This window comes from Brachyhypopomus gauderio, chromosome 13 (assembly GCF_052324685.1).
Source record: "Brachyhypopomus gauderio isolate BG-103 chromosome 13, BGAUD_0.2, whole genome shotgun sequence".
NCBI classification, from domain to species: Eukaryota; Metazoa; Chordata; class Actinopteri; order Gymnotiformes; family Hypopomidae; genus Brachyhypopomus; species Brachyhypopomus gauderio.
Genome location: NC_135223.1, coordinates 17,861,022 through 17,885,236, shown reverse-complemented (window position 1 = coordinate 17,885,236; position 24,215 = coordinate 17,861,022). Strand labels below are relative to the sequence as shown.

General features: G+C 41.5%; 1 protein-coding gene across 1 annotated transcript; it reads right to left on the bottom strand.

Annotated features, from left to right (window-relative positions):
- Positions 1-18: 18 nt before the first annotated feature.
- On the bottom strand, positions 19-23,863 carry stk17a (serine/threonine kinase 17a). The gene is made up of 7 exons (XM_076971371.1): positions 23,289-23,863; positions 12,286-12,498; positions 2,675-2,819; positions 2,155-2,281; positions 2,000-2,048; positions 1,610-1,789; positions 19-1,434 (listed from the first exon to the last, which is right to left on the bottom strand). The coding sequence occupies exons 1-7, from the start codon at positions 23,462-23,464 to the stop codon at positions 1,098-1,100; spliced, it is 1,227 nt and encodes a 408-aa protein (XP_076827486.1). The 5' UTR covers positions 23,465-23,863; the 3' UTR covers positions 19-1,097.
- Positions 23,864-24,215: the final 352 nt, after the last annotated feature.

The following is a 24,215-nucleotide window of genomic DNA, read 5'->3' as shown; positions in this document are numbered from 1 at the left end:
TATAAAACACCCACGATGTTTTCTGGCAGATTTATAAGGTTTATTCACGTGCACAGTAAAAAAAGAAAAAAAAGAAAAAGAAAACACGTCTACAGTGCCCTTAGTACATCACATTTCCTTATAGTGCAGCTTAGGTAACTTTATCAGAAGGAAACATGAAAGTCCTGGTGTAGAAACAATGGTAAATAGTCTGGAGTGAGCACCTATTCTCTACACTACTCACCGCATTTTGCAGAAACTAGAGGTACTCATCATTTATTCCTCTTTACAGCTGCGTGCCTAGTCCTGTTAACACCAGACTCACTGCAGCATGGACTTCAGCTTACACTCACTCAGACTTCCTGCAGTTACCTTGCCAGCATTCCCAATTAATGTCCATAGAAAGCTCAGAAAGGAACTTTTATTAACAATATCTTGGCAGTCACATTCAAACATGTGATTCAAAAGATATACTATTTATGCTGACCAATCAATTTACAGGCATAACTAACAGGCATAAAAAAAAATCAATATACATTGTGTAAAGGGAAAAATGTTATGGCTAGATTACCCCAGGAATGTCCCAATTGGAACACCCCAGTCTTGGTCAAAATGCACACAATGGCTTTAAAATAATGTTTACTCTTAAAAGTTTCTTTCATTTACATATTATTCCATCTGCCCTACCTAACATCCTCCTGTAAAAACGACAGTCACAGAGATGTTAAAGGAAGAGTAATCAAATGAAGCAAGGAAACAGAAGAATGGATTGAAGGAAAAATTAGATTTAGTTCATGGCCCACATCGTCACAGATTTCAAGCATGGCACCCCAAACAATAACAATAAAAGGAATAAAGATGACATGTACCACAGCAAGGCTTAGTTTTTAGTAACATAAGCACGAATAGGTAAAGCAGCACAAATATATTGGGACAAATAAAACCTCCCATAATAATAATAATAACAATAATAATAAAAAAAAAAACACAAGTTGCTTTTCAAGGTTAAAAAAACGAGGTGCATAGAAATATGACAAATCAACAGCAAAAACAAACAAACAACAACTTTGAAGTGCGGTCTTAGTTGGAGCTTAGGGGCTGGGTGGCCAATGCGTGATTCAGTAGATGAATTCTCCCGGCACCTCCTGGAGAGATGGGAAGGACTCTTGGAATTTGAAGCGCTTAGAGATGGCCTTCTGCTCTGAGGTCAAGTCCTCCTTCTCTGAGGACTGCCGGCACTGGCCCAGAGTGTAGGCAGCCATGACTATGAGCTCCTCCGTTACTCTGCCTTCTCCCTCCACTTCCTCCTCTGCCTGCGGAGGGGAAATCCCTGTGCTGACTGGCTCAGGGACGGAGGTGAGGACATTCTTCTGCTTCACCATCTCCTTTGCAGCGTGTTGTTCCTGTGCTTGGAGCCATGGGTGGTTCAGGCACTCCTCAGCAGTGGCACGGTTCCTGTGTGAACAGAACGGAGTCTGCTTTCAACACACGTTCTAATGCACTCTTGGCACTGATCCAGCTAAGACTAGCACTTAGAGCAAGAGCACCATTTTGCACGATTATTTTTACTAAATGTAGCTATGCTCATAGTGTGTCCATATGGGTTCAGCTGTGTGGTCATTCTTCATACTCAGGGTCCTTGATGAGCAGCATCTTGATGAAGTGGATGGCAGCTTTATCTAGCTGCTGGAGCTCCTCCTCTGTGTAGCTGACGTTAATCTGGGAGATGTTCAGAAAGGTTTCTTGCTTATCATCCCCCAGGAATGGGGAGATGCCAGTCAACATCACGTAGGCAAGGACACCAATACTCCTAAGCAGAGTCCAAAATGAAAACAGGGTCAGAGTATGCAGAGGGGCTTACAAGCACCTGGTCATGTGATGTGATCACGCTCAATGTTGTAGTAGTAGAAAAAGCTAATGAGCTACGGAATGTGGTGGTTTACACACCACCTTTCATTAGTTGCATCACTGAAGTGCATTAGTCATGGGCTTCTGTGACTACCTGATAGAGCGGACTCACCACATGTCTGTGGCTGTGCTTATTGGCTCATAATTCAGAACTTCTGGTGCTGGAAGGAAGGTGGACAAACAGAAAGGAATAGATATGATGCTTCTTTTTATTCCATTTGACATGTTTGTTTCATTTATCTAATTTATGATGTGTGTAGAACCTACCGACATACTCTGGTGTACCCATAATCTCTCTGATTTCTTGGCTATTGCACACCATCCTTGACAGGCCGAAGTCCACGACCTTAATGTCCCCAAGAGGGTCATCACTGGTCAGGAGAATGTTTTGTGGCTGAAGAGATTTTTCAAAAAAGTAATAATAATAATAGGATAGAAGTGTGAGTTGATTGATAGGAGCTGCATGTAAAAATTAAAACAGGATATTTACTATAATTTGCATTTGCTACACTTTGTCCCTGCATTGTCAACAAATACTTGCCTAACACTTGTGGTTTTTTGCCGATTATCATTATTTTTGAATATAGCAATGTGTAGTTATGTAGTTCCTTTAGCAAAAAGGTGCATTTTCAACAACTGACCACTAGGTGGACATCAAAGTCTATCTAGTCCTGCTTTTAAAAGTTTAAAGCCAGTTTCAAAAGCTAATCACACACACACACACACACACACACACACACACACACACACACACACACACACACACACACACACACACACACATTACCTTCAGGTCCAGATGAACCACGTTATTGCTGTGAAGGAAAGCAACACCCTCCAGGATCTGCCTCATCAGCCGCTTCACATCCCCTTCCTTAAAGGCCTCATCCCTCTCTGCCACACACTGATTAAAGATCTCCCCACCAGCAGCACTGTGCCACACACACACACACACACACACACACAAACACGTAGTCTCTTTAATTGTTGGAATTCATGTAGTCGGGTTAGTTATAATTCACATTTCTAATATGCATTTATTGCCTCTGGACCACCTGGTTTTTCCTTTGAAGGTATGGAAACTGCTCAGTGATAAAGCCTTGACCATGATGCGTTTAACTTGAAATATTACCAATGAAACAGATGCTTTATAAATCATCTGTTCTGTCAGACGTCCTGCACCCTGCCGTTGTGTGTCCCTCCATGAGAGGATCATGGAAATACGTACATACTCAAACAGCAAGGTTAAGAGAAAGGAAGTGTAGTGTTCACATAAATACAATAAAAGAATACAGTTTATTTGTTCTAATATCTAAACCTATATCTAATACCTAGTCCCGTGTAAAATTAGACATAAAACAGTCAGCCCAGTTACAATGGGCTTCTGTCAGCTATGGTTGCTGAATAAATCAAAGTGAATGTATTCCCAGAAGAACTCATACTCAGGCAGTCACAATGTCACTGGTCATCCTGTTACTTGCCTTCAAAGCAGACAGCATGCCAAATTAGGTTACCACTTGCCCACAAGAGAATGAATAACCTCTGACACATGGCTGAGGCTGATGAAGACTATCAATAGCCCTACACACAACTTTCTCTTGTTGGGTACTAGTGGCTATTGGTTTTAGAATGGATGGATTAGAGAAAAACCATATTGCAATATGGCATATTTAGACAGAATAAGACAGATGCATTGATTTGTGAAATGCAGATAATGAGAAATAAGTGCTAGTCCTATGTGAATGTGGGTTTGCTCTTTTATGAAATAAACTTGTACGTGTAAAGAATTACACATACATGCAAAATGACTGTGTGCATATTTTCCTCTTATGCTGCCTGTAATCCAGTTCCACCAGCTTCTCTCCACGACCCTGACCCTGGCAATGGCCGTGACCGCAAGATGCCATCACAGCACTTGCACTTAGCACACCGAACCGCTCTACGTAAAAGCCCATCTCTCCATAATAAATTATAGTTTATAACAAATTATAGTGTATAGTATATAATTATATAAAGCACCCAGAGCAATCTTCAGTTCCTCCAGACGTGTCCGCACTTTGTTCAATGAGTGGAAAACTGATCCTAGGCCAGGGAGCTAGGAGCTAGAGTAAGTTTTAAACAGCTATACTATAACCCAGATTTATTAGTTAGCCGTTTGGGCCAATTTCACAAAGTCATGAGCTTGTACCAAAGTTTGTATTCAGAGCTGAGACGGTAATAAATCAATGGTAAAATCTTTCAAATAAACTAAGACTTTTGACTGAGCAAAGCATGGCTTTGTTGTGTTAATGACTGCTAAAACTTGAGGCACTTAAATGAAACCCGTTTTAGAATCATAAAATGTAACATTTTATTGGTTAATAACCTATAAATTAATTCTGCATGTTTAGCAAGGATAGTCTTTTTACATCACTGAAAAAGGGATCGCACACTTGTCAGTTGTAGTGGCTGACTGTAGCTTTCAAACTAAGAATAAATATCAGTATTGGCTAATGTAGTGTTTGAAGTGAATAAGGATGGAGTGTGGGAGTCATTCGAATGCTTTGGGCATCCTTATAGGTTGACATGCCCACCAGAGGGTAAAGCTAAACTTATTCAATCAACATAAACTCTGAGATTAGCAAAACCAGCCCTAAAAAGGAGTGTTCAAACTCTATACAGTATTGGCTTAAGCTTTATATGAAGATTTGAAATGTACTGCAGTGTTTATCAAACAACTGAAAAGCAGCCTCAGTAGAACACAGACAGCTGGCAGGGAAAAGTCATTAGCACTGGGGCAACAGTAGACCATGATGGGATTCAGAGCTGGCCTGTGTCTCTCTGCCCTCTAAAGATGCAGAAAAAGGCAAAGGCTCCAGTGGAATGCCACAGTAATTATAGCTGAGAAATGCCAAGCCTTAAGACTCTCAGCCCCAGACTGAAAGCAGGGGAAGCTAAGCAAAAGCAGGGAACAACAAAACAGAGCTGCAGGCAGATCCCTGGGCTCGAACCCTATCTAGAAAGTAGTCAAACTTGTTATATAGCATAAAAGTCCAGTAAAGGTAACATTAAATCAGACTGAAGTGGGCTTAGCTGGAGCCCTTCAAGAAGTTGTTTTCAGCAAGTATGTTAAGCTGGGGAGAATGAACTAAGCATCGTCATTTTTTTTCTGGTTGGGAGAAAATAGAAATCAATCAGTGACATGCAATTTAGAAACTGAAATGATTGAGAAAGCAGTCAAAGAGCACCGACACTATTTGTGTTCTGAAAACAAAACAATAGACTACTACTTACTGACCCAAGTTTCATGTCTATAGGACAAAATGGTGTTTGGACCCCTACAAAAAGGAAAAAAGGTGGGTGGAAAAAAAGTTGTAGCCAATTCATAGGTAGGTCATGGTTTTGGTAGGGTAAGGGCTAGCTAGTAATATGAAGGGACTTGCTACACATGCACACACATTTGAACACATGTGCAGTCACAATGTAAGGGCTGTTTTTATGCAACAAATGTGGCTTACAAATGACTGAGATTATAACTAACTTCACTGAAGGGCTATAAGCAGCAACATGTCCACATTGTTCTCAGATCCATGAAGAATGACAAAGATTTTGTCATATTTAGGAAAGATATGCAAAGTCAAATGAAAGTTTCAATATTGGCATTTTTATGTGCAGTGAAGGAAAATATGATTACGAATCCCTAACGGGGGAAAACTCTGGAGGTAATTATGTTTCAAAGCTTGAGAACTTGTAGGACCTGATCTGAAATTTGTAATATAAAATCTGGACTTGAATTGACTTTAGACGTTGTATAATAAAACCTGAATGTAAATGTTACACTTTTAACTCACCGAAAACTTTCTAAATGTAAACTAGGTTTAAAAGAGAAAACATGAATGTGAAGGAACAGAAAGACAAATGCAAGTATTTATTTGTACATGAATGCATTTTGGGCAATTGCACACATACATTTGGCCTAACTTTAGATTTTATGTTTGACGATGCTTGCATGCTCACTAGTTAGCTAGTTATGTAGCTGAGGTCAACTTATTCGCTAATGCATTTTCATGTTAATGACATTACACAACAGTGATTATGTCTTTTGCATTCAGCAATAGGTAGGGTAAACACCAGTCCTGGTTACTGTTTAAAGCTAACCTAATGCTGAATGCAAAAAGCATTTTTATTAGCTAATGTTACCAAAATGTTTCCATTGAAACAAATTACATTATTAAGTTAATCATGTTTACATTAGAATAACTTACCAAAACTGTAAGAATCATTTAAGTTTGTTGTGAATTCTACAACTTGCGATTGCAGAGCCAAAAATGAATTATTGTAATAAATTTCTTAACATTTGCCCGTCCACACATTTATGACTTTCACTGTGACTTCAAATGTGAAAAATAAAAGTTGTGAGAATCAGTGGTGAAATCAATTTCTCTTTTGTGTGTGTGGGGCAGGGGGTGGGGGGGAGAGGGTCACTGCTCACACCACCCAACCTAACACATTAGATAAGAAGTGTGAATTATTGAATTAAGGGAGCAGAGGGTTGTGGGGGCACATTTTCCAATGTGAATTTTTAAGCATAAAAAGTTTAATTCAGATTCTTAAATCACAAATACAACAACATAAAATAGACATTATGTTCTCAGATCAGGTCCTACAAGTTCTCAAGTTTTGCAACATACCATACTTACCTTCATGAAAATCAGTACGTAAATTAAGACAACCATGTATCGCTAATAGTGAACACCTCTCTCATATCAAGATATGGTGCTCTATAGTACCGAGAAATAACAAACGGTATGTTATCTGTGGGAATATACAAATCCCAAATATATAAATGGGTACATCATCACAGTGTACCACATCCTGACACAGTATCGCAAATGTTAGAGCCTGTGGGCCGGGCAGTTGAGCAGGACTGGGCTAAATGCAGCTGTAGCTGGGCAAAACCTTCTAGTCAGTGGGTGTGTCTCATATTTGGGTATTCCCCACCCAGGCCAAACTCCTTGACTGTACACCCACTGCATTCTTCTGGGCAAGACCATGTGTCTCCATAAAGGCTTGAATGTCACCTATGGATCACGGTTGTTCTGCTTTCCTCACCATGTAGGAAGAAACAACAGAAACAAGTTGTGTTGGCATTGTGCCTGCAGTGTATGAACTATGAACTTCCATCACTTGGCTTTAGACAGCACCATGTGCATAACGCAGAACATTAATGAAATGCAGAGACAGATGACGAAGTGTTTCCTCCATCTTGATATTTTGTTTTTATAAATCTTAAGAATATGACCAGGGGTGAGCTAGTTATACTAGGGCACTCTGGTTCTAGACTGGGTCTCCAAGTTAACTTTTTTATATACAAAATAACATTAACTGCCTGTATGAACAGTGGATTTACTATAAAATTTCTCAAACTGAAGAAATTGACTACTCACTGTTCCACTGTTCACTTTTAATAACTATATAAAGTATTTCCTTATTGGACTAGAATGTCTTTTCTATAACAAAATTTGTTGTTAAAGATCTGCATGAGTTGAGATACAAGATCCTTTATGCTCTGTATTCTCAAATTAGTGGCAGAGGCCTGACTGAAAAACTGACCCTGTTTTTAGGCACTGAGATTTGCCATTAAGAAAAAAGAGCAAAATCCTAAAGTGACCTAATTTCACTAGGAACTCAAATAAACTGAATGGCCGACCTATAATGTATACTGAATATTCACTCACCACCCACTGAATTAGACACAGATTTATTAAAAACATGTGAATCTAGACTTGCCTGTGCATACACACACACACACGCACACACACACGGACGCGCACACACACACGGACGCACACACACACACGGACGCACACACTTAACAGGAATACTCACCACCAAACTGAATAAGCATATATGAAAGTGCACAAGCTCCTCTTACAAGGGGATTGGTTGAACCACCAGATGCTAAAAGCACCTACACCTGATGGATGTAAATGGTCAACCAGGATTCTAAGACCAGACTAACCTAAGAAAAAGTGTTGTATGGATCCAATAAAAGAAAGCATGAAAGCATGTGACTTTCTGCTGTGCACAGAATGTCTTCCTCTGCATCAAGACAGTAAGACCATAAGAGCCTTTGATGGTTAAAAGAGGAAAAGTGACCAGGACAAAGGTAACAGATCATCAATGGACCGTGAGGACAGCTACAAATTCCTGGGGATTCTCCAGTACACATGGGAACATGAGGCAGAAATGAAAAGTACATCCAAGACCTACACAGGGTAAGGCAGGTCCTTGAGTCAGGAACAAAGCAATCATAAACACCAGCCAGTCAAAACATTACCCAGCCGCCACAATAAGTTGGCCTAAAGAAGAGCTGTGAGCAGCCAACCTCAAGACCAGAACTCACCCTCCACTCCACTCAAGATCCACTGTCTGGGGTGATGCATGCAACATACATGAATACATCTGTGATTACATCCAAGCAATGGCCATGGCTAAGCTGATGATGGAGTGTCTTATGCAGATGGGGAAGTGGTCACCATGAAAGCAGAGAATATGCCATGGCAGGATAATCCCCTCCATGTAATTTAGCACCAGCAGATAGCACAGTTAGCGGACATAAGACAATCCTGTCAATAGGTGGAAAAGGCACGACTAAACATTAGCACATTAATCATTGCAGCAGAGGATCAAGCAATAAGCACTAGGTCCATCCAAGCAGTGAGACAAGACCCAAGTAGCCCCCCCCCCAACACACACACACACACACACACACACACACACACACACAGCCCCCAGGGACAAGGTACATGCTTACAATATCTGGGTGGTGACTAAAGTTTATAATACACAATGACACATAAATAGCACAAAATGCACTATAGTTAATAAGAACAATGACACATACACACAAAGTTATTAATAAAACCACTAACCAAGGGGGCTAGTACAAAGTGGGAGCTAATGCCTGAGAGGTACAGGAAATGAGTGCTTTGAAGGAGGGCTCTCTCTCCCTGGCTCTGAGGATTATAGCCCTCCCTCACTTCCATTCTGCCTCCCTTGTCCTCTCTGCCCCCCTCTCTGCAGGCTGCTGGACACGGTTTGGACGCTCACGTGCTGCTACAGAGCCCACTGACATTATGAACTCCCAGCTGGAGCCCTTGGTGCAATGAGGGCACGTTCCTAAGCCCGGCCTGACGAAGCCCCCCTCCCCACCCCCACAGCCAGCCATCCGCTGTTTACCATGAATAGCCTTCTATCATTGTGGTTTGACCGTCATCCAAAGCCACATCCCACCCTTCCTCTCCGCTCCCCCAAATCACCCCTGTGCCCCAAAATATTCAACTGAGAGGAGGAAGGAGTTGACAATCAGCTTTTTAATAAATATTATCATTAACTCTCATTATTCAATCTTCATGAAAGAAAGAAAGAAAAAAAGAATCTCATTCCACTTCCCTGAACAAAACCAAAAAAAGGCTTCTGCTGACAAATGTCTGTTTTAGAGTTTGGAGTTTTAAAACCAGCAAATAGCCGGAGAATCAGAATTAAGGGACATGTCTAGAATATTATGTACTAATGAAAGGAAAAATCACATGACCAGAGAAACAGAAACACACACACACACACACACACACACACATACAGAGCAAAGCATCACTGTCATGTTCCTCAATCATCTGGTTACAGAAAATCAAGTTTTTCGCATTCATATAAAAAAGAAGAATGACTGTCTCCAACATTACAACCGAGACATTACCACAGCAGTGATTGACCCAATCGCTCAGGTTCATTATGAGAAGCTGAGGTAAGGGCTGTCATTGGACTTGCCTTAACATTCTAGAGAGTCAATAACTTACCCTCCTAATAATGTCTCCCAGGGATCAGATCAAACTATTTACTGTATTGTCACATGGCTTCACAATGATGACTTAGTTGCTTAACAAGGATCCCTGAGGAACAAGGTTGAACAGAACAAAAAACAAATTTTATTTTGGTATTTCCTAAATGTGCACAATCATCACTGCAAGTATGGCTGAGGTGTTTCATATTGTCTTTAAATATTAAAACCAAGTATTAAAGAGTATTAAAGATTTCCAAGTATTAAAGATTTCTTAATGTAATGATTTAGTTTAAAGCAAGGTTCTCAGTGGACTTAAGTTCCAGGGTCCAATTAAACAAAAGGCAGTAAAGTGTGTTCAAGCTGGGTTGCAAAGGTGCAAGCTTGCATGTTGCAGGCCCTGTGGGTGTGTGTTCAAGCCACTACTGCAGAAGGTGGCACATGATGGAGGGGCTTCAGCAGAACACAGCACGTTTCCTGCAGTCAGCCACTTTCTGACTCTAATGCCACAGCTGAGCCCACTTAAACATTAATGCAGTGGCCAAAAAGGAGAATGGGTGAGTGACCAGGCAGGCAGAGGGCAGGCTGTATATATTACAGGTGGATATAAAAAGCACATTCAACAGGTTTCACATCATATTAAAGGACGAATAACATCTGTGCACTCTACAATAAGATCTCCCTCTCTCTCAAACACACACACACACACACACACACACACACACACACACACACACACACACACACACAGACACACACAGACACGTGGGTGACAATTGAGTACTTTCAGCAAAGCTTGAAAGTATTCTAATAATCCCAGAATTTTCTAGGGTATTTTTGTAGGTTTAAAATTGATAGTGGCAGTACAGTCGGGCATGAGAACAGCACCCTAGAAAAATGGAATTCCAGTCCAATGATTTCAGTGTGCGGCTCCCATCAGAAAGCCAGCAGCTGCAGAGGAAGGGCTGTGAGGGTGGGTAGACTATGGCCTTGAACACTAGCCAACTGAGTGCATGCCATTCACTGGTGGGTGAGAGGAAGTGAATGACCCTGCTCTGACAGGAAGGAGCTGAAAGAGAAGCGTTACCCAACCCTCCCAGACCTGCAGCCCAACAGGAGCCACAGACCTCACAGATGGTTGTGTAAACACGTCACTGGACACACTGTGGACACACACCTTCCCTCTCGTTTGGACAGGTACATTGCTAATGTATGACCTTGCTGTTCGTGTTCTCTTTTCTCACACTCTCACTGATAACTTTATCTCGCTCTTGCTCAGTATCTCACACACACAGAGTATATCATGGAGTGGAATGGCTTTTAAATAAATAAATGGAACACCACAATTATTTAAAAGACCCAAGCAAAACCCTGACCTATATTTTGAGTTGAACCAAACAGTGGCATGAGCGCAACAGGCTTGGTGCCAGAAATCTGTGACCCACTTTATACAAAAAGAAAAAAAGAAGTCTGCAAATGTACTGCGCTTCCCATGGTACTAGGAAGCTAAGAAAGCAGACCAGCTGGGCTGGACGATCAACACTACACAGTCAAATCATCAAATATCCCTGTTGTAAAAAATGTGGGCGAGAGAATTCCTAATGATACAACAGCTGCACCACACTGTAATGTGTATGTGTGAACTGGTTCCTGTTTCTAGAGCCTGGAGACACACTGTCCTACAGCTCAGCGTGTGACTATGGAGGAACCCAGTTTGCCACACTGTCTGTGAGGGCCCACCACTGCTCCTAGCTTAAGTCAGTAAGAGGAACTGGAGCCTTTTTACCAGGGTGTGTGTGTGTGGGCCGAACACAGGGTGTGCTGTGTGTTCCTGGAATATCATCAGGTCACTGAGGCGTTCTCGTGCATCGCCCTGGGCTTTACAGATAGGGCGTTTCTCTCAGTTTAACTCTCCTTTCTCTAGTTCTTTTTTAGCACAGATTTCAGCTTCATCTCTCAGTCATGTGATTCAGTGTATCTGGTTCTCCACATCCATCTTGTCCTCTGGCCCTCCAGCTGGCTCTGGCTTTATTGCCTTGATAACTATGTACACACATTCTGATTTATGCTTTCAGCCAACAGTACACGAGGCTCTGCAATAACTGATTTATCTATATATCTAGGACTGGAAACAATGAATTGCTCAAATGCAATAAGGTGTATGACTACAAAATAGACCATATGTTGTGTAGCAGGTGACTGTTATTTGAAATGCATGAGTATAATTTACCATAATATTGTTATGCTCTAATAAACCATACGAGACCTGGACACTAACCAACATACACAGCCTAACAGTCAATATGCGTCTTTGGCTTTTTAGCATTTGCATTTATGAGGATGAAATGCAAAAAAATTTAGTCAAGGTGTTTGTTCCTGTACTGCATTTTAATCCTGTTTTTGCTTTTATCATCAAAGCACACACCGCTGACAAAGATCTGCCTCATCTTTTTGGTTGATAAATTTACCTCTGCTGAGTCACAGTTAGCAAAAGCAACCGAAGCAAATGCTGTGTGAATTTAGAGGTGAAGGGTCATAACAGCCATCTGTTTGTGTGTGTGTTTGGTGGTGTGTGTACTCACAACTCCAGCACGAGCACCATCTCACTGGGCAGCTCGTAGACCTCATGGAGACTGACGACTCTGTGGCAGGAAGCAGCCAGCTCTAGCACGGCTATCTCATGAATGATCTCTGCTCGGCAGTCTTGACCCTTCCTCCTCTTCCTCATGAACTTGGCAGCATACTCACGGCCGCTGCTCCTCTCCACACACTTCTTCACCACTGCAAACTTCCCTCTGAGAGTGAGGAGAGGAGTGAAAACAGAGAGAAAAATGGGAGTCAATGTCTTTTGATATAGACTGCTGAAGACGGGCAGTGCAGTGCTTAAAATGTACTGCTCCTGGACTTCAGACTGAATCCCTTATGGTTTGGAGTGGTGCAGCCCTGCTAGCCTGACAAATCAGACCAAACAGCTGGAACTGGATGCCTGAAGGTATTAATAATGACCAGTGTAGTTAGTTAGTTAGAATTGTGCCTCAAAAAACACAGGATGAAAAACAATTATGAAGAAAAACAAGACAGCAATCCCTGTTCCTTATTTTGATGCATGGATGAAAAAGCCTTAGATGTGTAGTCTAATGAATGAATAAATTATATTTCTTATTTTAATATAATTACATTTATAAATAATATAAACATGAAGAAAGTTGCATTTATCCATGGCTAATGCATCTGGTTAGCTATGGCTGGTTACACACACACACACACACACACACACACACACACACACACACACACACACACACACACACACACACACACACACACACACACACACACACACACACACACACACATCTAGTCCTGCTTTTAAAAGTTTAAAGCCAGTTTCAAAAGATACTCTCACCCTCCCTCCCTCCCTCCCTCTCTCCCTGTTATTGAATGAACTGGACAGCTTAATGATGGTAAAAGGGTGTATGTGGGGGGTGGTAGTGTTGAATATCTAAAGATGGCACACTTGTTATCATCAGGGCTGAATGTGTCTTTGTCCCTCTGGCATTTTTACAGAATGAAATCATCCCAAGGCCCCTTTCCCCCCTTGTTCTTCTTAATCAAGTACCCTATTTGGGGGTGGGTGACCCACTTTTAGGATAGAACGTTTAAAGGGTGCATAACCACGAATGAGAAACACACAAACAGTAGATGTTGCCCAGGGGACCTCTCATTACAAAGTTGCTAATCAAGATGACAACCTGTACTGAAATGTCCTATAGTACATCTTTAGCATCCCAACAAGAAGATGCAATGATAAGATATCAAGGGTAAAAAGACATTAATTAATGGAAAAATGATGGATAGATCAGATGGATGGATAAACAACTGAGACATCTCATCTTGGTATGAGAAACTGACCTTCCATTATTATTTTATTATGGGTGTTGATTTAACCTTGTGATAGCCTGATAGTTTATTTGAACAAAAAGACTGAAACTGGAAGTTAGACCTGGAAGTTGACCCTGGAATAAAGCTGTCAGAAGACAAATCCCTACTTGAACACGTCTAGGACTGATTTACTGTGCAGCCAGCTAGAATAAAAGCCAGAGTCAAACACACGGTTAACACTGCCTGAATAATTTGGTACGTGAAACTCTTTCATTAACTCACACACACACCTCCACACACACACCTCCACACACACCTCCACACACACACACACACACACACACACACACACACACACACACACACACACACACACACACACACACACACACACACACTCAGCCTAAACACAAGATTAGCCAAGAAAAGCACAAAGAAGATTTGGCTTCCTGAAAGAGCCAATGAGCCACTGTGTCCCTGACTGAGGACACCCCGAATCATACAGTCCTGAGCTGACCTCCTCCCCCAAACCGCACGCCACACACATTCACACTCAGCAGAGTCTTCGCTCCTCAGTGCACTTTCAAATCGCCAACGCTCAAACCCAGACACAAATGGGCGAGGGCCATGATGGGGCTTCTTGTTCTGAAGCCAAAGCTGTTTTACATGTTAGCAATGTAAGGTGTTGGAGGGGGCATTACTGGATCTTCAGTTCAACTCAAATGCCCCGTCAGGAAGAGACCTGGATTTCGTACATGATTTTCAATATTTGATGGGTTCATAAATGTACTGGTTTTACAGAGTACTAATTATATAGTGCACAAGTAGGTTTGGCTCAAAACACAGATTTGATTTCAAAGCAAAAGACCAGAAAGTACCATGACCTTGTGTACTCAGAATGAGTCCTTAAAAATAGCAATGGTACATTCCCCCAAACAATGAATTCATTAATCCAGAGTCCAGAGCGCAGCACGATGCCTTATCTTGATGCATGCTGGTAATCTATCTGTTAAATGCCTGGCTGCTTAAAAATGGTCTTGGTAGAAAGCGTACCAGCTGCAGTGACTGCACACCCAGCCCATGTCCCAGTCAGGCACTGGAGTGGGCTACAGACTGCACACCCAGTGGTGTCCCAGTCAGGCACTGGAGTGGGCTACAGACTGCACACCCAGTGGTGTCCCAGTCAGGCACTGGAGTGGGCTACAGACTGCACACCCAGTGGTGTCCCAGTCAGGCACTGGAGTGGGCTACAGACTGCACACCCAGTGGTGTCCCAGTCAGGCACTGGAGTGGGCTACAGACTGCACACCCAGTGGTGTCCCAGTCAGGCACTGGAGTGGGCTACAGACTACACACCCAGTGGTATCCCAGTCAGGCACTGGAGTGGGCTACAGACTGCACACCCAGTGGTGTCCCAGTCAGGCACTGGAGTGGTCCAGGAGTGGGATACATATGGTTTATGCTTAAGGAAGGTAAATAAAGTTAAATGGAATATTAAAGTGTTGCATAAGAAATCATACATTTCTCCTTGAAGCCAAATAGATTAGCTGGATAAAGGTGTTGACCATCGTATTAAAACTCTATTGTAATTTAACTATTCTCTATTGTATTTTGTTTTTTTGTTTTTGTTTATGCTTTGCTTTGAGAGGTGCTGTTGCATGATCTCAAATTCAGCAAATATCTATTGGTCAATCTTTATTCTATTAGGTTTAAGTTCATCACCCAGTTTCAGTTGTGTGCAAGTCCCCTGACATTACCAGGGAGCAGGCAACAACACTGGCTAATAATAGTCTGTATTCATAACGCAGTGCAAGCAGATCACTCTCTAATCACTATGATTGAGGCCAAGAGACTCAGGAGCTTTGTGGAACCTTCTGCCTCTTTGAAAATCCAATAGGCTTTCATTGTCCTTGACAGCAGTGTTACACTACACCATCATTCCTACAGCAGTGTTAATCTGGACCCTGCTGCTCAAGACTGTATCTTAGGGCGTACTCACACTAGGCACGGTTTGCTGGTTCCGTGCTGGGGCCCGGTTATCCCCCCTCCCCACTCCCCCTCCGGCCTGCACTCACACTGGCTTCATCAACCCGGCCCGAGCACGCTTACGTCACCACAACGTGACTTTATTTGGAAAAAAAAGCGCGCTCGCACAACACTATGGAGTTCACGATTCTCTTTTTATTGTATTTTTGAAGTCGTTTTGGGAGTGCAGAAACACGGTGCAAGCACAGATTTATCGATAATTTAACACAACGATTGTCTGCTAATCGCTTTGCCGCTATGACTGTTTAACGTGAGCGTCGCATCACTGACGTCATGTTTGAGTTCCAGCGAAATGAACCAATCAGACGAGGCACCAAGCGGGCCCGGGCACGGATAGCGCTCACACTAGAAGCGAACCGTGCCCGAGTCCACATGAATCGTGTCCTGGCCCACCTCTTCAAGTGGGCCCGAGCACGGTTAACTGATCCGGGCCCGGGCACGGTTGGAGCGCTCACACTAGCCAAACGAACCGTGCTTCGGCAGGCAACCGTGCCCGGGCCCGGATCACAGAGCCTAGTGTTAGTACGCCCTTAAAAGCAAAAATGCTCAGCACACATATAGTAAAGGGTCTCTATACATAAAGCCCACTGCTTCAGGAGGTCGGCAACTGAACTGACTATGCAAGACATGACAATCACTATGGAGAACTCCTTGTGTACACAAGAATTATTTGGATCGGAGGTGGTATTTAACAATAGCTTAATTTTATGTTCGGCATTAGCAACAGAGCTATACAATGCATGAACAATGTGGCAGTTATGAAAGCAGCCACTAGTAGCAGAACCAGACTATGAAAGCTGTGATTTTAAGAAACGTGCAATGATACGAGTGAGATATTTGTCCAGATACGAGTCTCCCATAATTCGGAGGCATTCTAAATGTGAACTGTGGTTAACCAGTCTTGAGTGATGGCAAGTTAAGGCTCAGGACTGCTGCAAAGGCAGTTGGCAATGCTGTGCCTGAGACTTTAAAATGGGCCTGCAGCGTCACAAAGACACTCTGAAAGATGACTTTCATGTGTGCAGAATCACAATGTGTGCTGTGGGGTTGAGCGATGGGTCACCGTCTTGGAGATGCCACAGTCATACTCAAGAGCAGATGTTCTAGGCCAATCTGTCTAAAAGCATTACAAAAGGTCTCCCTTATAAAACAGAAATATTGAACGTGACATTCACTTGACCGTTTTATTATCTTTGTGCCGTGATGCTTTAGGAAACTTATCCATGACAATATACCACAGCTTTAAAGCAGCGAGGAGGCCAAAAGTCAACTCTGGAACATTTGCTTGGGAACTGTGCTGCTTTAGCACTTGGCTCAGGTTGTGTGTAATAACCTAAAGACAAGTGTCTTTCCTCTCGCAACTCCTTATGGATGCCGTGCTGATCCAGGCACTCTGCTGAAGTGGCACACAGCGCCAGCAGGGCATTCAATATAGAATAGGGCAACTGGCCAAGGTTTGCTAGTTTGCCAAGCGCCGAGAATTTTTTTCACCTCATTAACGAAAGAATTCCAAACAGAGCGCCATCAGCTCTTCTTTAAAGTCAAAATGCAATACCCAGCAAATATGAAAATAAAGAGGAATGTAAAGAATTCATGCTTATTTAAGATCCTTTATCATAAAGGCACAGCAACAACTTGAAGGATCTAATTTGTCTACCCCCAATACCCTTTGCAGTTACGCACTGTCTGGACAGGAGGCTTCTGACAACTTTCAAATTTAGAAGAGCACGGACCTCTTCCCCTTAAGAAAAGGTGATCGTGGGGTGACGGCTAGTCTCAGCGAACTTTAAGGATGCTGACAGATGAATTCCATAAGACAGAGGCCAGACAAGGAGTCTGACGGGGATGTGTTAGAGACATGATGTCAGGAAGTAGACATTCTGACACTGTCCAGCTGAAGGACGTACTTCATTTACACTTTCTGGAGAAAATCTCACGTCACTATGCATGCTACCTATTGACAATGCAGTTATGTCAGTCAAAGACAAGTGGCACATTACATCCACAAATGTTCAGCTACAATACATTAGACAGAGTGATCCAGGCTATGATTTGGGGGGGGTGGTTACATTCTACTTCATGTAACACTTTCTTTCATCAAACAAAGGTTTAACAATGCTATTCATTTATGGATGAGTGAAATCATCCTTTAGATAACTCCGCGATTGTGCATACAATATACTCAGGCACACCATGCAATGTGCTATTTCATACACTTAAGCTTGTGCCTAGAAACAGTTTAAATAATGAAGTATAGATATGGTGACGGAAGCAAAAGGAACAAGAAACAAAAAGGTATGGCTAAAACCCCTTTCCCCTAAAAGGTAAAAGGCTCCTAGACTGAAACCACATGCCTGTTTACTCTGTGGCTATGACACAGACAAGTAATGAACTCTGACATGTGACCTCAGCAGAGTGAGACGGTCCTATTCACATGGTCTCCAGGCACACATTTTTTGAATACCTAAGAAGAGGGCATTACTTCAACTATGTCCCTGTGTACACAGTTGTTTGGCCTGTCTCTCTGATACACGGTGGTAATAATGAACAAAAAGGACAGATTACTTGTTTCAAGCATAAACTTCATTACGTCATTCTCTCGGGTCAGCTTATTCACAAAGCAATCTTGTAAAATCAGCCATGCAAATTTGAAAAAGCAGTTAGAATGGTCTTGTTAATAATAACATTAACAGTAACAACAACAATAATAATATTGGCCTGCATAGTATCAACAAAACCAAATAAGGCATTTCTTTGCATCTCCTGTTTTCTGGTCAACTGTAATCAGGAAGTTGGAGAGGAAGTTTAACATTGCAGTCTCAGCCACCCAGCGATGGGGACCATAACTTTGTTCTGACGCTCAGGGAGGAGGGAGCTCACCAGCAGTCCTCAAATAATAAACTGGGCTTTCAGATGGCCGCCTTTCCCTTTCTTCACCCTCTGCCTGTTACCATGGTGCAGCGCAGATGTTGCCATCGGGACCGGAGACTCAAACAAAGTGAGAAGTGGCGCAGTGATGTCATGGTATCCCTCTCAGCTGTCAAGGCCGAGACAGAGACCCTTTCTGCAAGAGTGAGGGTGCAAAGATGGGGTTCCGAAACGTGATGGGAGGCAGGGAAAAGAAGAGGGGGGCCTGTGGCGAAAGTAAAAAGGAGCACACTGCACACATCCGACAGACTCTCAAACTCCATCCAGAGAGGTCTGGAGATTTCGAGGGGAGGGTGAGACATTTTCAGCTGATGACACGCCACTTTAGACCATGACCAGACTAGGAGGAGTACAGGCAGTAAACAAAGCCCTCCCAAATAACTCTGGAGTGCCTGCCCTTAATTAAAGCTGACAGAGATTCTTCTTTTATGAACAGCCCTTGAGGGGTCAGATGACCTCTGGAATGTTCTGTGAAAAATTGTTCTCAACAAAACAGCCAGGAAGATGCATAATGCCAATCGAGTTCCAATTAGCACACAGTGGTACTAATCCCATGAGCAGAATTCGCAATAGTCACAGTCTTGACGAGAATCTCTTGACGCAAAATCTGGGAAGATATCTGGATTGGGTACCAAATGGCAGTTGGTTGCGTGTCCCCTGTACAAAGCGCAAAACTACATTAGGTGCGAAGTGAATAATTGGCATAGCTGACGGTCAAATTAAGCGGTTTAACTGTTGATTAGTTGGTGACTGAAATGCTCTAAACAATGCTTATTGCATTGTGATTAGGCACTTCAATGCAGGGAAGTGAAAAACAACTTAAAAACCTCAAACAAAAAAAGTGTGTGGGAAGATATCAGTTATGCTGGAGCATCTGAAGAGGAGGAACGTCAGCTCTCTGAACCCTTGTCTGGCTCAATCAGTTATCCAGCTGATGTTAAGGTCAAATCTAACCATGTTACTTCATGTTATGGGCTCTAATAATTTGAAATACATATTGCTTTGATCGGTGAATTATTTTGCCATTGAACATACTAGAGAGCTACACAGTAATGGGGATAGTAGAAACTTAATCCATGGGTATTGGGACAAAGCAAAAAATATTCTGGAAACGAGGATTCCCATGGGAACTGTAACAATGTCTGTGAGTGCAGTCTTCCACTTACTTTAATCCAAAGCATTCTCAGCTTCTGTACGGACATGAGCTTTTTTTTCTTTGAATGACAGATAAAGTACTCCTAAATGTATAATCATAAACTTTGTGCCGTCATGGTGATATTTACAGATGGACAATGAGTTGCTGCTGAGTGCACAAGTTTACTATAATAAAATTTGTAAAAATTGCCAGTGCCATCTATGCATGCATGTCCACTCTGTGACCAACAAACAGACAACCAACAATCAGAAAAGATTAGTCACAAGTCAATAATCAATAGATTATTCAACCAAAACAGTGGTTAGTTGCAGCACTACTGTAAATGATACGTTGTCAGGCCACTCCCGACTTTTAAACCTCCAGAAGGAAATAACCAAACTGAGTATCTGAAACACTCTCATTCATTACATGAAAAGATTCTGATGGCAGGTTCTTCAGGAGATACTGTCGACTGGGAATCAAGGTTGTTATGAAGTTAGGACTGGTGATGGCTCCTAAAGTACAAACATTACAAACACAGTAAATGTTTTCAACTGGTTCTACTTAGTGTCTTAGAATGAACTTCCTTTATATTCTCTTCTGACTTTCAGTGCAATTCACACAGATACATCACACTTGGAGTACAAAAGAAAATATTCTGTCTCAGAGGATGCACCATTACTGTTTTTACATCAGTAAGTGAAGCCAATTATTAGATGTGTAAATCTCATCTTCGTTGTGCTAGTAAATCACCTAGTAGGTCATGCAAATAAGTCTAATAAATGAAGTAAAAGAGTGATGGGACAAAGTTCATGCAACACATTGAAAAATAAGCACAAATACTTCGCTGGAAAACTGAGTCAAGTTTTTTTGATTGCAGCTTAGACTCTAAGTAGTGCTAATGCATTCTAATGACAGGCTGCCATTTACAACTATGTACCCAGCAGCATAAGAACTTTGGAACGTTAGATATGGCTGGATAAGGGCTCACCAAAATGTTTGCACACAAAATTATACATCTCAATTTACAAAGAACTCAGATCAGATTAGACCAGGTCTATTCTGTGGCTTGCAGAATGTGGTCCCAGTTCCCACAAACCTTATGCAAAGGTGTTTTTGAGCCAACAGTAGTGTGCAACAGTAGTGCACTGGACCTGATCCGACGAGACTGGGTGTTCCCTAAGTAGTGGAATGCAGTCTGGCGGCCCTGCAATTATCCATATTTGAGCATCAAGAAACCACATGGTTTCTCTCATTTCACCTCACGCTTTGTACACAGTGAGAATCATCATGGCAGAGCACATATTTCCACCAGTACACAGGCAGGGCTCAACAGCTAAATAAAAATACAGTTAATACCTCATTAATATTTTTCCCCCCAAATGTTTTAAGCCAAATTGAAAATCATTCCCATATCAGTGTGAGCCAATCTGCAATTCTATCCTACTCTTTTAATTCAGTTCTGTTCTTTTAATGTTTACTGAGCTTTTGGTAGTAATGTCTGATGGTCTAAATGTGAAAGTCTCAATGACTCTTAACCTGGTCTGATAAATTACAACTATAAATCTGCTTAAGGTAAGCCTGGAAATAGGCTATATTTCAATTAAATTTCTTAATAACTTTAATGAATCTTTTATATGATCGAAAATATATGAATTACCTCAATCCACTGAGCTAGCCAAGAATCTAGACACTTTAACTTCCTTCCTCTCCCTCCAGGAATCAGCTTGCAAAATTATTAAACCATGTGCATGTCCAAGATTTACAGTGCAGCATTCAAGACTCTGTTTGTTGTAAGCTATACCACAAATGTGAGGCTAAACCAACATGACAGAAATTAAACCAAACTGTTCAGGGATACAGGAGTTAAAATATTTTAAATTAATGATTATAGTATATAATTGAACATGGAGCAGCTCATAGTTGATTCATCATTTACTTGTATATAAAAAAGAAATGACTAACAGCTTACTTACTGTCTAAAGGACAAAGGAAATATCTTTCAGAAAATTTGGGAACCACTTATGGACCTCTGACTGCTTTATGCTTTATGTAACTTACTCTGATTAGATATGTATTGTGATTTTTATTATTATTAACTTTTAATATTTATTTTTTTATTTAATTTTTAATGATGTTTTAATGATGGGTTTTTCTTATGAAAAATACAAATATGACAAATAAAGAAATGGAGAAAAAAAAAAAGAAAATGACTAATGAATCACTTTCCAGCTGTGGTTTTGTCTAGATTATATGATCCCTGGTGTGAAGAACACAGACAGATACAAAAATGAATGCAGTAATTGATACTTTTATGTGTTTCTAACTTTCTAACCTTCTATTTTTGAAACTTTATATGTATTTTATTCTGTACTGTTATTGAAACAAATTTAATTCACATGATGCACTAAAAGCAACCAAACTTGTTTTCTTAAGAGTAGACCAACATTCTTCATGGTATAAAAGTTACGAACTATATTTCAATGAAATAAGAGGCATGACTGTTTCTTTAGTAGGTCCTGAAATCCCGAAATGAAACTTTCAAGTTCAGAGGGAGGCTGTCACATGTCCACGCACATCCAAAAACAAGACCAGGAAAGCCAATCAGTGCACTCGGCTCATGACCTGACCTGTTTCAAGAACTCAAGATTACCATTGGGGAAACTGGACTGAAAGCTTTGTAAACCTGGAAGATGTCAGCATAGCGATGTCCTCAAAGTTTTCTCAAGCTTTGCCCTCACGGACAACTAGTAGTTACACATTTAAACCTTTATCCATTAGTGGTGATTGGCCAGCTAATTGATCCAATAACCACTAGGCTATATTTTGTTTATGGAGAGCCTTCATTATGTAGGCCTAAAGATACAAATTTGGGTTGAAAGCCCATATGAATCATGCATATAATTCTAATGTTTGTCTGTGAAATTCAGGCACATATGGATTTTGTGTATTTTTCATTCCTAAAAGCTCCTTAATTATCCAAACACCTACTCAGCCCACAAGACTGACATAAACTTCAAAGCCACAGCACACTGGTATCTGAGCAGGGAGCCTTCAAATGGAAGCCATTTACCATTGATAAGACAGCACAATCAGCTCAAGTTCACTGCATGAAAAACTCAGCCATCGTCATTTATGTATTTTTAAGGCAACTTGAGTGATGGTGTGTGTGTGTTTGTCAAGTAGCTCAGTCTTAAGTCAGTGGAGGTTTCACTGTGTACACAAACTTTAGGCTAAGGTAAGGTTAGGCAGAGCTTAGGTAAGGTTGGCCAGAAATTCTTTTTCATCAGTTTGTTGCTGCTGCAACTTCACATCACGCATTTTTATCTGGTTCAACAAAAAGCAATAGAACAAAAAACTGAGTAGCTGGACTGACTGTATTCCCTAGCATCCCTCTCTAGAAAAGTAAACAACCTTTTACATGTTAGAAAACTGGAGTACTAACTTAATAATAGTCCCTCAACTCATATATTAGAAAGATCACCATATCTGTAAGACAAAACGTTTGCAATCTGACATTAAACAGCCTACACGACTTTTAATAAACGCCTAAACGAGGCAACTTTAATGAGCCACCGTTAATGATGTGCATACCTGCCCAGTTCTTTCCCCGGTATGAGGTCGTAGTGCTCTGTGAATATCTCGTTCTTGATGACACTTCTGACCTCGCAGAGTAAACCGGACCGGTTCTGATTGGACTCAGCCGTTTGACCGTGGCACCCCGTTCGGTTCCGAGCCTCAGCGGTCCGAGGCAGACAGTCGGGAATCATAGCGGCGGTTTGGACGACGCAGCGCACGGTGGAAAGTTACTTTTAACGTAAATGACCGAGTTAACCAGCTGGCTAACTAGCCAGCCAGCCCACAGGATTTAACGTTAGTTCTGGCTGGAAGCTTCTCGAACAGTTCCTCGCAAAGTAGCTGACCAGCTAACTAACTAATCCAATATTCACTTAAATCACTATACGGGAAAATATAGGTCAATTCCAGGCTTTACTAGAACAACAGTCTTCGAGTTGGTCGACGTAACGAGCAATAAATAATTAAACTTCATGAAAAAGCCAAAACTGAAACTTCCATCTTTGTTTAAAGTTTCTCTTGAGAGTCTGTTACAAACTGATGGGTTCGTCCACAACCTCAGTAGCTTTGCAAGCTAGCTTTGATTTCGGTCGCCGTGGTAACAGCTTTGATTGACAAGTCGATCGTCCAAGTAGGGCGGAGCTTTTTGTATTGGGGGTTTCCCTGCAGGCGCTGTGCCAATATTTCAAATATAAATAATTTAAAACGTCTTTAAATGTTTAACCTTTAACACAATGAATACATAAATAATTTATTGTGCGTTTGGATATTATAAATGTATGCGAAAATGAAAGTAAAACCCATAGATACATATGATTTTAAGTATTTTAAGTGTTTTGAATGGCACTCCCAAATAGCGACTTTTTATCGCGTCTTGCGATTAAACCCCCTGCTGGTCAGATAGGGAACGACGATATATTTTTTACTACTCACCCTGCTGCTACA

Excerpts from the sequence above, each read along its gene's own strand:
- stk17a (XM_076971371.1), bottom strand. The coding sequence starts at position 23,464 with ATGATTCCCGACTGTCTGCCTCGGACCGCTGAGGCTCGGAACCGAACG. Across the intron at positions 2,820-12,285 it reads ATGGTGCTCGTGCTGGAGTT|TGCTGCTGGTGGGGAGATCT; the intron begins GTGAGTACACAC and ends TGTGTGGCACAG. Across the intron at positions 2,282-2,674 it reads TGGTTCATCTGGACCTGAAG|CCACAAAACATTCTCCTGAC; the intron begins GTAATGTGTGTG and ends AAATCTCTTCAG.